The 14,087-nt window shown below is 34.1% G+C and overlaps 1 protein-coding gene across 1 annotated transcript; it reads right to left on the bottom strand.

Moving 5' to 3' along the window:
* Positions 1 to 308: 308 nt before the first annotated feature.
* Positions 309 to 12,475, bottom strand: LOC149732879 (exportin-T-like). The gene is made up of 22 exons (XM_089882190.1): positions 12,316 to 12,475; positions 11,865 to 11,978; positions 11,475 to 11,570; positions 10,920 to 11,162; positions 10,230 to 10,411; positions 9,134 to 9,311; positions 8,549 to 8,631; positions 8,119 to 8,286; positions 7,622 to 7,715; positions 7,171 to 7,340; positions 6,636 to 6,735; positions 5,871 to 6,085; positions 5,616 to 5,700; positions 4,517 to 4,782; positions 3,865 to 3,995; positions 3,302 to 3,456; positions 2,579 to 2,765; positions 2,265 to 2,381; positions 1,743 to 1,903; positions 1,258 to 1,329; positions 698 to 754; positions 309 to 509 (listed from the first exon to the last, which is right to left on the bottom strand). The coding sequence occupies exons 1-22, from the start codon at positions 12,388 to 12,390 to the stop codon at positions 483 to 485; spliced, it is 2,976 nt and encodes a 991-aa protein (XP_089738316.1). The 5' UTR covers positions 12,391 to 12,475; the 3' UTR covers positions 309 to 482.
* Between the last annotated feature and the right edge of the window lie 1,612 nt (positions 12,476 to 14,087).

Raw genomic sequence — 14,087 nt, 5'->3', positions numbered from 1 at the left:
ATATTGCTCCATGCCTGCAAAGTACCTACAACTCACGCTGTTAGCTAACTATAAGTGAAAAACATCGTCGAGGCGTAAACATGCAAAATGCACTAAAGTAGTGATTAACAAAATGCTGGCCACATTACGTCCAGCAAAAATTGGAGACAAACACAAATCCGGCAACACTGTAAAAGTTGCCGAATCAACAGAATCTTTGATTTTATGTTTTTTGAATCTGACCAATTTTTATTGTAAAAAACATCGCCGAGGCCGAGGCCACGTTTTTCACTTGTAGCTATCAGCGTAAGCTGTAGGTACTTTACGGACATAGGCGAACAAGTTACAGGTAATTTGCTTGGACGAACACAGCAGAGAGTTAAACCATTTGCGGTTACAACCGACAACGCAAACTGATAACGAGCAAAAAATTAGGACCATCGGCCAGTTTTGCTTTGTTAAAATAAATAAAAGCAATATTGTTCAAAACATTGTGCTGATGGTCACGTTTTCGGACGGGAGAAAAAAGCCTGAAAAGACAAGATATGTAGTTTTTTGAAAAATATTTTAAAATCTTTTTTGGAAAAAAACATTGAAGAATATTTTTATGTATCTAACATTTAAAAATTCAAGGTTAACTTTATTTTTGGAAAAGTTTGAAAAAATGTTTGAAAATAAATTATAAAAATGTTTATTGAAAGAATGTGTTGTGACATACCTTCGTATAAGCCTTGAAGTTTCGAACATCAAGTTGTTGGATTGCGCCACAGTAGTTCTGATAATAAGTGGGGGTTACAAAACACTCAATATTAGTGATACATATATATATTATATGTACATATAGAAACTTAAAAATAGGAATCGTGAACTCTTAAGCGGGCCTGAGTTGATTACGTGTTATAACACTTGACACGTGTTATAACAACTGCCTGTACTGCCATGCGAGGGTAAACAAGTTGCTTTAATTCATTCAAGGGGTTTATCAGTTATGGCAATGATTGCTTTGGAACAGTTGTTTTTAGCTTGTTATAACAACTGTCGTTCCCCCGCCAGACAAAGATAAATAAGTTACATCCATTCCTACAAGCAGTTTGTAAGTTAAGGCAATGTCTTTTTGGAACCGTCGTTTTTATTAATTTTCAACTGACTTGGAACAATTTGAGACACATAAAAACCAAAAAGGGCCAACTCTGGCATAAACCCCAGGTCTCATGGCGTGCCCAACCATAGCAACGCACTAATAGGTCCAATATACGAATACAGAATATACAATGTTACCTCAATTTGATCAGATGACAAGTTAAGTGATGGAAGGAATTGTTGGCGCAAAAACTTTTCCAATTCCACTCCCTGTTCAACGTATTATTATGTGGATAAATAGAAATAAGTTTGGTGCAGATGTTTCAATACATTTTATCCTTCATTAAAGATGGTTCAAATTTTTAATTACACCAAAACATTAAGGTTAAAATCAAGCCATACATAAAGGCTCTTGTGTTTTAACAGAAAATTTGGTATATATTGAACACAATTATCAACAGAGCGGTCAGAATTTGAGGAAAAGATTTTTTGTAAGCAATTTTTTAAAGTGATAGCACTTATTCTAATGTATAAACAAATTAAAAGTTTTTCACTGAAATACATCTAAATTTTTCCGTTTTGAACATACCATGCTGCTGTTTTTCAATAGAGGTAAGAGGTTAGGTTACAATAATCTTATCCCAATGTCTGGCTTAAAATATGAAAATTTCAATAAAACTTACATGTAATTTGTTGATAGTTTTCATAAGAGACGCTGACTCGTTGAGTGCTAAGACCGTCTGTGCGTCGTTCAAATCAAAACTGCCACTGAGCGGCGCCATCAAGCACACGGGTACCACGCTCTTGGTGACAAACTCCCACATAGAAATACCATTATTCTGGCCTAAAAGTGAAAAAAAGAAAGAAGGTTGAAACTACTTCAATATGGATGGCATCAAAAAGTCAAATGAAACAAGATAGTTTCAATAATAGTTTCAATACAAACATAGCAGTCCATATATTTTACATACTATGATTTTCCTAATTTTTAAAGCTTTGGTTTAAAAATAATTTTTGGTTTAAAAATAAAATCTTTATTGGTGATTTCAGAAGTTACAAGAGTTTTAATTTTACGAAATATTCCAAATTTAATAAAATTCTTTTAAATTTCGCGTAAAATTTTAGTAAAGCTAGTTTTGTTTTTTAAAATTACCAACAAATGTAAAACACATAAATTTAATTCACGCTAAATAATACCATCTTACCCCACGTCTCAATAAGCTTCCCAATCGCGCTGAAACAGATTTTCTGCGATACTGGATCAGGGATTTCCCCTGCTCCCTGTATCAGGGTGGACAGAACCATTTCCACATCGGAGGGTGCTGAAAAAAAAACTCGGTTTTAAAAATACGATAAAATTTTACTTCTTACTGTTGTTTACTTTATATAAACAGATGACAAATTGACAATATTACACAAACATGAGAAGAAAAGTGTTGCCCTACCATGTCATGCGAGAATATGTAATACGTTTTTTTATTATCCATATAATAATATTTCACACAGTTTTATGATCTACCTTGTCTTAATATAACCCCAGAGACTCCATTAGACACGACGGCTGCAAGAAATTGGAAATACGATCTCCGTATTAAACGAGAATCTTCCTCGTGAACAGATGAATCACCATTATGATGTAATAATACTTCGAACACGGCACGAACGACCAACATGAAAACCTCGCTCAGAAACGGTTCAATCAGTTTCTGAAATTAGAAGTTTTGTGGGTTAGGGATAACATAGTTTTTATTTATCTCTTCGAAAAAGATATCAAAAATCATGTTATTTAAAGAACGAAGAAAATAAAAATAAAAGCAAAACAACAGTCGTTAAAAAATGCTAGGAATTTAATCAGTTTCTAAAATTTGCAGTTTAATAAGTTATAAGAGAAATACAAGTGAATGAAATGGCTTGTACTATTCCTTGGAAGGATTGAGCTATCAATGGAAGATTTTCCATTCATTACCATTAAAGGTACAGCCCTTGTCACCTACCTTTGGGAAAGTGACAGGCTTTAACATCTGGTGAGGGCCATGCAGTAGCACCCTAGGTGTTGGGGTAATGGGCCAGATGCCACCTAAATCTTGGGGCCTTATGGGCCTTAATCACATAGAATAGAAAAATAAACAACATTGGGGTAACTAATGGGCCAACTCTGGACTAAATCTTACCCCCTTAATGTGCCACGCTGCGGGACCTCACCCATATAATAGAAAAACATAGACATTCTTGCATTGCATACCTTGAATTTACAAATGATTTGGTTCAGCAGAGGAATAAACTCATGAAGAGACTTCGGGTCATGGTTTGTAAGGAGGTGGCGGACGGTGATCGGGACAAAAGGGAGAACTTCATCTTCCAAACAAATCACCATCCTATGGAGGTATTGACGAACACCTGGAGGTTGGGAGGTGGTTTATATATTTGGGATGAAAACTAGACGATATATATCAGGCATAGGTCGAATAATGGAAGTGCTAGTCATAATTTTTTTTTTTTGATTTTTTATATTTACATATATGTATATACATATATATATACATATATATATATATAATTCCTTTTTGGATGACATCCTGTTTTTACCAGTAGTACCACACCCCTAACAGCTTTTTCCCTGATGTTAAGTTTCTAAACAAACATGCAGAGCCAAAGTATTTGCCCCATTAAATGCATCAAACGAATTGCACCCAAATAGTTAAAATTTAAAATATAATATTACAGATAAGCAAAAAAATATAAAAATGATTAATATAAATGTTCAAAAAAATAACTTAAAAATTTTTAACTTAAAATATTCCATACCAGTATGTAGAATGCTACGATGGTGTTGAGTTTCCAAAACTTGCAAAAAAACTTTCAAAGCATCGGTGTAAACCTCGCTGCAACCTGATTGACTGATTGTCTGCTTGTTGCTGAAAGCTTTGCTAGTGCGACTGGAAATAAAACAAGTTTAGCTTTTTTTTTAATATATATTTAAGCAATTTTGGGTAAGTTGTTTAGGATTTTGCCATGTTGCTAAAGGAATTACTGAGTATAGTTACCTTTGTTATGATTAAAAAATAGTAAAACTGAAAAATATATATGAAATTTTGTGTTTTTTTTAAAGAGTTTTTACAACTTTCCTAAAAGATAAATATTTATACAATATACTGGATATGGCTATGGTTTTGAAAAGATTGTGTTTTTTATGTAGTTTATTACAAAACATACTTTTTTAGTAAATTTTTAACCATTTTTTGAATTGCTATAAAATTTGAACCTTTTTATTTTTTTTACATTTTTTGAACTTTTTTACATTTTTTTACATTTTTTGAACTTTTTTACATTTTTTTACATTTTAATTTGAACTTTTTTACATTTTTTTACATTTTAATTTGAACTTTTTTACATTTTTTTACATTTTAATTTGAACTTTTTTACATTTTTTTTGAAATATATGTATTTATGCACTAACCTTGCGTAAGACATGGCATAGTTGAGTGTGTTGGCGTACATCTCGCTTGGACGGGCTGACTGGTCCTCCGAGTTACTTTCCTCTTCAGCAAGCGCCACCATTTTATGAAGAAGGGGCTGAAAACCTTCAACCAGTGGGCGCAAGAGAGCAGTCATGAGCGACGACTTTCCTGCGGCATCGGAGTCGCTGTTGACAATTGTCACGGCTGCGAGCTCGTACACAAACAGTTGGTCGTCGCAAGATAATGCTCGCTCTATATCATTCACCTGTTATGATATTAGTTGAATATTATATTATATCTGTTAAGTCAGTAGTTCCTCACAACACAAGCACATGTTTAGAATGAATGACCAACAAGGTCAGACAGGATGCCAGACAGAAAAAGGAAGAAGGCAAAATAATGCACATGATTGGGGAGGGGCACCACACATACAAATTAGATACAATAGGAACTAAAACAATGGTTACTTTACAATATCCATATTCATTTAATATTAATATAGATATATTTCAGTATTCTATGGTTGTCATGTTTGTATTGATCCCACTGCCATCCTGGCACTTATTTAATGAAAGTAACTTTTTTATCTTTATTAAAATATCATTCACCTAATGAATGATTGAATGTAACATATTTATCTGTTGTCTCTATTAATATAGTGGGGTGGGGGGAAATGGGACACCTTTGGAACATAATATTCAAACATCCCGACCTTGTTTTAAACAATTAACAACGGTCTATGGGAGCCATGAGGATACGTTTCATAATTCTTTAAATTTTTTTTGTTTACCACCAAATCAGACAAGAAAATAGAATAAACAGGGGTCCCATCTTCCCCACCCTACTATATATCACATAAAATTAATACAGCAAATATATCTTGCTATGTGGGTAACATTGGATTCGGTATTTTTGTAAAACAAAGAATAATTATAATAAAATACTTTTTAGTGATCATAGCAACTTTTACAAACTACCTTTTAATTTAAAACTGCAACAAAAAAGTACTTTAGTACTTTCCTAGTTCAAACAATTCAAAAAACTCAAAAACATATGTTTTATGTGGCAAACTAGATTGACACATAGTGAAATACTTACTGGACTTAACACAAGAAGATCCTGAACTTGTGTTAGAATCTCATGAGTGAAATGACTCAGCTGTTTCCCTAGAGTTTTCACAAATCTAGAAAAAAGGTGATACAGCTATTGCAACTTTTTATTCAACCTAAAAAAGTCTAAAAATACTAAATTTCAACTTTAAATTTATTCTCCAACTTTCAAAGATAAATATACAACAAAAACTGATTGGACTTGATTTTGTCCGCAGTAGATCCTCACAATACGAATACACACCTTGAGAACAAGTAAGCACATCTGCTCCGAACTTTAGGCTCGTTCGACCTCAAGCCTCGGTGGTCGAGAAACGACATTGTTGTATCTGTGACCACTGGGTGCTGCTGTTGCCCCGATGCAGTGACCGGAAAATACCGGTCGTATCTGGATACGGTTTCGAAGAACTGGAGTCGTACTGCTGGGTGGGGATGGCTGCTTACTTCACTGCTAACAAGCTGGAAATATTTGGTATGGTTTAGGATATGGCTAAAAAATCCTTTTATATATAATATTGTAGCCACCCGTCACGTACGTGTGTGCGTCAAAACAAACACAAGTGACTTTTTCTTATCATTATCTGCCGTATAAATAGAGTTTCATTAGCCCTTTTAGTTGACCGTTCACAATAAACCATAATGCAACCGCTACAATATAATCCTACAGAACAAGATATATAGCAACACATTATGCATTGCCAGCTAACAACCTGCAGATGTTTGGTGGTTTAGGTAATGGCTCCCAAACCATACTGCCTGACTAGTAAAACAGGAAATCCTTTTATAAGAGTATAGCTGTACAGGACAACACAAATAAGTAAATGGTGGAACTTGACTTTGTTATGTTTTCGTAGCACTAGACGTAGCACTAGACGTAGCACTAGACCCTTCAGAATCGTTCAATTTTATGAGCACCAGATCAGGGTCGAATTCGCGGAATATATTACAGTTAAAATTATCTTACATATTACAGATAGTGTATTTAATGTTGTTGTTTTGTTTGCCTTACCAATGTCATCATGTTATGTAAAGGTGAGGATTTATTTTTATCCATAGAGAACTGCGTGCTCATATTAGACGGAAGACTTTCCCCAACCATGTACAGTATTCTGGTCATTAAAAAAACAGTTACATTAACTCGGAACAGTAGGTACATACTACAAATTATTACTTTTAACAAATCAATTTCTATGTTTATATTATTTTAAATAGGCTTTTAGTGATAAAGAGAAGCTGTTACATTAAAATGTGAATACTATTTATAAATTATATTTATATCCACCTTATGCAAAAAATTTTGAAACTTATATATCTGAGCATTTTATTCAGGCTTAGATGAGCTCTTATTGGCGCTTATACCAAATTATTGGTTGAATGTATATCGGTTGATGTTAAGCTTAAATAATCACTAAAAAATTTAAATAGTTTAAATTTCTAATCAGTTAAAATATTTTACACAGAATTTTGTTTACAGTTTGCCACTTGTAGTATTTCTCATGCCCATTTAAATGATTGCCACCCACAACATACACCAACCCCCTTACCTTATGGCTACTTCAACGTTTACAAAAGACGCACGCCTCCAATGTGGGAGGGTGTCCGACAAAACTACGTGGATATTCTCCAGCATGGTGGCGGGAGAGAGCATCGATAAATTGTCAAAAAGAATTTTTAATCGACGCAAATATTCCTGGAACTCAACTTCTTCTTCTCCCTGAATTATCAAACACATGCAATGGTTCAGTTAGATGCAGATTCTGAACTTATTGGCTTAAATGTTCAGTATACAGCGCAGAAAACTTCTGCCTACCCTGCCACCTTAGGCCTGGTGCCTATATAGTTTTTACAGGTATGTAGTAAGCCAAATAAAAAACATATAAATTAAACCTAAACAGATGATAATTCTGTTTCGTTACGTCTTTTCCCTTGATGTCATTAGTGCTCATTAATTCTAGACGTTTTTAATAGAGATTTATGTTTTGAATTTATTTTTACCTCGTTGGAAAATCGATAATCTTCATCATATTTAAGTTTCTTTAATATCGAGTAAAATATCTTTTTCAACATTTCTTTGTTTGGTTCCTCGGATCTAGAAGGCCAGGAATATAATATTAGTATTGTGTTTGTAGAACATGACACTGTAACAAAAACATTGCAGAACTCGTTTGCAATTTGTATTTTAAATGGATCATCAGTACTTTTGTAGGCTTCATGAAAAGAATATTATAAAATAATTTAAATATTAAAAAAGTGAAAATGTTAAGTGAAAACCCTACACAGTTTCGCATAAGGTGTATGAAGGAGAACAACTATGTTATTAAAACTGTCGTTGCCCCGCTACACGAGGATAAACAAGTTACACTCATATATTCATAACTTGAGGTTATCATATGAAAAAATACATTTTTATTTCTTGCAAATCTTAATGATATAAAAAAGTAAATTCCTGCAAAACTCGTTGTTATGAAAAACTCTGATCACGCAAAACTCACGGTTGTGATTTTTTCATCATGTCAATAAATTCTCTCATGAAATCGATGCATTCGGCTGAAACGTCATCATCACCGTGCTCAAAGAAGTGGAGACACACCGGGAGTTTGGAGAGGATCGCCGAGGAGAGAGCTGAGATCCCGCTATCACTTGGTGATGCTTTAACCAGTCTGTGTAAAGCCCAGAATACAATCATAGTTCTTTTAGGCTAATAGATTCAGATTGTAATTAAATCTTAGAAATTGTGTCAAAATGTGTAACTTGTCATACATAATTTATAGAAATTGTGTTATGTCATATAAAAGAATAAACATATTTTAAAAGGCAATCAAACTTAGAAAACAAATTGCATAGGCTAATGTTAAATAAAACAAATAAGTAGAAAAATTACCAAAATATACATAGTTAAATTTTGTTAAAAAAGAAACGAACCTGTTCCAAGCAACAATTAAAGTTGAAGCCATGGCTGCCACCAGTCTTGAAAGTTTTATTACAAAGTCAATTTCATTTTCATTCTGAAAAAACAAGAATATAAAATTAAGAAGCTTAAAAAACAACAATATGTTTTGTTTTTTTTCTAGGGAAAAAAAAACACACCAGCACTTTTAAACAAACAACATAACGCTTTATAACGCACCTGTATAGCGATAGCTATTACATAAAATTGAAATTGCTATTATTAACAACCAACATAAATTGGGTCTTACATGAGTAAAGTCCTTGTATTTTGGGCTCATTAGTCATTATCCTAAAATAATATGTATATATATATATATATATATGTAGTGGGGTGGGGGAAGATGGGACACCTTTATGATCTGTTTCTTGTCCCATTTGGTAGTTAACAAAGAAAATTCAAAGAATTATAAAACCGTACCCTCACAACTCCCATTGACCATTGTTTATTGTTTAAAACACGATCAGGATATTTGAATATTATGTGCTAAACGTGTCCTATCTTTTACCACTATACATAAACTTTATTACACCAATGTTCCATCTGCTATAAAAACTTACATCTAAATTAGAGAGAACACCGGATGATTCCACAGCAGCCCATAGTTGTTCAACCAACGCCAGTTTATCAGCAGGTAGCATCCCTTTAATAGAGATTTCCTTTATACATTCGGATGCAGATTCTCGAACAGCCATCGATTCAGATGAAGTCAGATAACCAAGGATTAAACTCATGAACCTGGCAAGTAAGTAGGGAATATGTTGAGTGAGTGAGTGAGTGTGTAACTTACTTTATCCTCGCGTGGCCGGAAAACGACAGTCGTTATAACACGGGTGTGCACCTCGCGCCAGCTTACGAGTTACCAAGTATGTTACTTTGTGGGTGATTATTTTTTTTTTTTTTTGATTTTTTTCATTTTTATGTATGGCTGATAATTTGGACAACCCATTAGTGACCACTGGGTTGGAGCAATTGCCGTTAAGTGTCTTGCTCAAGGACACATACGCCCACAATGGTAGCAGCGACGAGCCTTGAACCCATTACCTCTGGGTTAGAGGCAGGCGCTTAAATTTAAATACTGTATACTTGGTCTTTGCTTGTTTGTGTAGACAGCTAACAGAAGAATAAAAGTACTTTTAGGTGTAAAACTTGGATGTTAAAATACGCTGTCACCCCCGCTTTAAAAGTTAGGGGGACATATTTATGTAAAATAAGAATAAACAAGACATGCACAGCTGGTTGGTCTTTTAGATTCGAAACAAAATATATATTATGCCATTGCCAAAATAAGCAAACTTTAAACTACACAAAGTACCATTGAAAACAGTTCTATAACACAATACTTATGTAAACAGTAGGTGCCAGTGTTTAATGGAAATCATTAGGTTTTTTGTTATGTATGTACGTGCACAACTTCAATATAAATATGGTACCCATATGTATAATACCATTTTCATCTCAAATTTTACCTTCTTATATAACTGAAGATGGATTTAGTGTTTAAATCTAATCGCTCAAGATGAAAATTGTAACATATATATATTAATATGTATACTTCATATTTTGAAACTAACCAGAAAAAGAGTGTTTTAAGCAGCTATGCGCTGTATGTGGCGCAGTAATATCATGTGGACCTTGAAGATTATATTTATGTACCTGTTGTTAGCAATTAGAGTTATATCTATCCACGTAACATAGGCACCAACAGTGTCCAAGCACAAAGAGATACAGTTTGAGTATGTGGACAAATCTCGAAGAATAAAGAACCAAGCGTCCACCAGTTGATTGACACATCGTTCTCGCATCGTGTCTTTCAGTAACTGGTTGTGAGTTTGAACCTAGGAATATTCCGAATATATATGGTTTAGGTGCACGTTAGGATTTATGGTTTAAAATAATGGTAACTTTTGATACAAGCAGCTTGTTTATACAGGAAACTTGGATAGCTTTTTCACTAATAACAGTATCCTGTATCGGCATTAAATTAAGGTTTTTTAAATAAGCTAATAAACATAATAGAAGAACCATAGGCGCACGATTTTTGAAATTTTTAACAAAATCTGGGATGACATTGTTAAAATGCAGTTACAGTTATGCCATAAAACAAAGGAAACTTCATTGAATAATGTGTTGAACACTGGCTCTGCTTGTGTGTACAAACACTGAAGAGTGAGGTAAAAAACTGTATTCAGGTGTAAAACTTGGGTGCCAAATAAAAACATTACATCATTCCTGTTTTTAATAAATTGCGGTGACAAACCAGGCACCACTAGCGTCCCACCTTTGAGAACAACTTACAAGATTAGCCATTTTTCTTTTTTTTAGGTTAAGTTAGGTTACATATACCTCAGATGTATGTTCAATAGTTCTGTCCACTACTTCAGTATCCACAGCAAGCAAAATACGAAGAAATATTTCGGCCCCATTTTTACTTGGTGGTTCATTGCCAATATCTCCCAAAGCAGTAAACAAAACATCGAGCATGAAACGTGGCCAACCAGAGAGATATTCCTTGGCAAATACAATGGCAAACACTTGGGATGCTTTGTTTTTAACATAGGTTGGTAGTTGTGCATCAGGCTGTTTGCTCTAAAAGGTAAAATCATATAAACAGAAACATAACATTAAGAAAGCTTAGTTACATTTTAATTCTGAATTTTACATATTTAAAAAAACTGATTTTAACAGGTTACTGGTTTGAAAATTAGATTCACTGTACACATATAACATAACATATTACTTGAATAAAAGGGTTTTACACATTATAAATGAAAGTTAAAATAAAAATAAAGTGCAGAGCTCTGTGTTTAAAAATGGCAACAATATAAAAAAAAATATAACAATAATAAAGAATTATAACTTATGTTACAATTACAACAAATAAATAGAAATAAAACATACATAGTTTTCAAGCCATGTCAACAAAGTAGAGCGAATCCCAGCTTTAACGTTGTCATCAAGTTGTTCAGATCGATATTTTACTTGGTGTTCTAAAACCTAAACCAAAAATATAATAATTGATATATATGTATTTTTTTTAAATTTGAAATTCATAACATTTTTAAAAGCAATTTTCGACACGAACACTCGACTTTATAAAAAAAATTATAAAAAAAATTATACAGTAGACATAAATAAGGTCAAAGAAACATTTTGATAGCAAAATTTTTACTGGTTACCAGCTAGAGAAATATGGGTGTATTTATCACTACCTCCTCTGCATTTCTAGAATTTGGCGCCTATGTCTCAAGTCCTTGAAAGGTGTTTTTGTTTGTACTATATAATGCCCACCTGCCACATAAAGAAATTGACATGGTCCTCCTTATACGAGCCCTGTGCTAATGCAATTGCACAAACCTCCAATCCATGGTTTGTGTTTTTGACCTCTTCAAAGTATGCTACGGCCTGAAAACAAAAAATACTATTTTAAAGCAAAAAAATTCAACCAGTTACAAGTAGCGAAGTAACCACTGTAAGGGCCATGTAAATAATGGCCAAAATACTTTACAGGTTAGGATGGTGGGAAGTGTGGCTGATAGTTATGATAGCTGTTATTAGTTAGGAATTAAATGGGGTTAGTGGTCACTGGTCATGGGGGTTAGTATAGTTAAGGGTAACTAGTTTACTGCTAACCCTTATAACCACTAACAATAAGTTGAGCATTCTTAGTTAGCCATTATCATTTTTACAAATAAGAAATAACAGTCAAGCACAACAAGTCCAATATGTTAAAAGCAATCACCTTTGAGTGTGTGTATTGATCAGCTGATGGGCCGAGGCCTTTGATCACATCAGGTTCCATAGTCGCATGCAGCATGTTTCACTCTTCTTCACCTTGAAAACCGAATCAACGTTCATTCTTTATAAACACAGCTGGTAAATAAAAAAATTGTTTATTAATTTACTGTCAAATGCTCATCTGGTATAAAAAAACGTAGGGATGACGTTTCGTTTGCCATCCACAAGACTTCATCAGGGAATACGTTTATTCGTGTCAAACGAGCTTTTGAAAGAATATTTACATTATGCCTGGTGGCAGAAGTAACAGAAGAGTCTTAATAAATTACCAATATTATTCGCACCAAATAACAATTCAGTTTAAGTAACAAAATTGAGTTTCACCTAATTCAAACTGCCCTTTTATACAGACATGGTACCGTAAAACAAATTCCCTGCACATTTAGAATAAATGAATCCTTTCTTTCCAATCTGTTCTACAATACATCATGACAATAAAAGCTAAACGCTACTCCATTCTCGCATTTCTTTATTATACGAACAAATGGACTGATGTAACACACCGCACATGCGCTATGTATTTTCATTCATGACGTATCGTGGGTAACGTGTTTACGTTACGTAGTGGGCGCTAGCTGTACACCAGCATAGAAATCAATTCGGTTTCTCGCCAAGCACGCCACGTTTCTCAAGCAGAACTACATGTTTTGCTAGAAAAATGCTAATTTTTAAATTAACTAAATTTGTATGGACATTTGATGGGTGTCTCTAAATTACGCGCGAACAGCTCGAACAGCGCGAACGGTTGCTCTAGATTACACGGAACAGCACTGACCGAGTTTTACCCTTTTATACAACGCCGTTACCACACCTGCCCAGCCCCCCAAGGTAACGAGGTCAAGGCTCGTCGCTGCTATCATTCTGGACGTATGTGTCCTTTTGGGCAAGACACTTACCGTCAATTGTTCCAACTCAGTGGTTACTTTAAATGGGTTGTCCAAAATAAAAGTCCCCCCAAAAAATAATCACTTACCAAGTAACATACATGGTAACTTGTAAGCTTGCACGAGGTGTGTACCGTGTTATAACGACTATCGTTTTTCGGCCACGCGAAGATACAGCAAGTTACATTCATTCATATATTAGTAGGCTAGGGTGGGGAAAGATGGGACATCTTTAGCACATAATATCCAAATATCCTGATCGCGTTTTAAAACCTTTAACAACGGTCTATAGGAGTCGTAAATATACGAAATTACGGTTTTATAATTCTCTGAATGTTCTTTGTTTACTACTAAATTAGACGAGAAAATGGAGCTGTCCCATCTTCCTCCACCCTAATGTATATATATATCTAACAACATTAAAAGCAAAAAAGTAGGTATCCAGGATAATTCGAGCTGCTCCCGCTTATTCTAACTTTAATCTATATAATTTGTAAAATGTGTTCGTGCTGTTCGCGCGTATTTTAGCGTCGTTCGCGCTGTTCGCGCGTATTTTAGAGACACCGCATTTGATACATTCTATAAGTGTCCAAACAATCTGCTTCGTTTTAACTATTGTAAGGTACCTGTATAAATACAGTCCAAAACTTTCCCTCAGTAGCTATTTACTTTTATATCATGGATAGTTAAACAGGTATGGTCATCTATGCCTACTACATGGTAGAGGAATACCGGGCAGCGCGCCATTAAGACAAAGATTCTTTTTTTAACAAACGAAGAGTAAAAAAATCAACAGCTTTCAGTTAACCTACTTTACACAGTTTGTTTTTTC

This window comes from Ciona robusta, chromosome 8 (genome assembly GCF_009617815.1).
Source record: "Ciona robusta chromosome 8, ASM961781v2".
Taxonomy (NCBI): domain Eukaryota; kingdom Metazoa; phylum Chordata; class Ascidiacea; order Phlebobranchia; family Cionidae; genus Ciona; species Ciona robusta.
The sequence above is the reverse complement of the archived record's forward strand: the minus strand, read 5'-3'. Positions and strand labels throughout refer to the sequence as shown.

Coding starts and splice junctions, on each gene's coding strand:
- LOC149732879 (XM_089882190.1), bottom strand. CDS start 12,390: ATGCTGCATGCGACTATGGAACCTGATGTGATCAAAGGCCTCGGCCCA. Junction 6,086..6,635: donor TACATAACATGATGACATTG/GTAAGGCAAACA, acceptor AAATATTTCCAG/CTTGTTAGCAGTGAAGTAAG. Junction 3,996..4,516: donor TATGCCATGTCTTACGCAAG/GTTAGTGCATAA, acceptor TTTTATTTCCAG/TCGCACTAGCAAAGCTTTCA.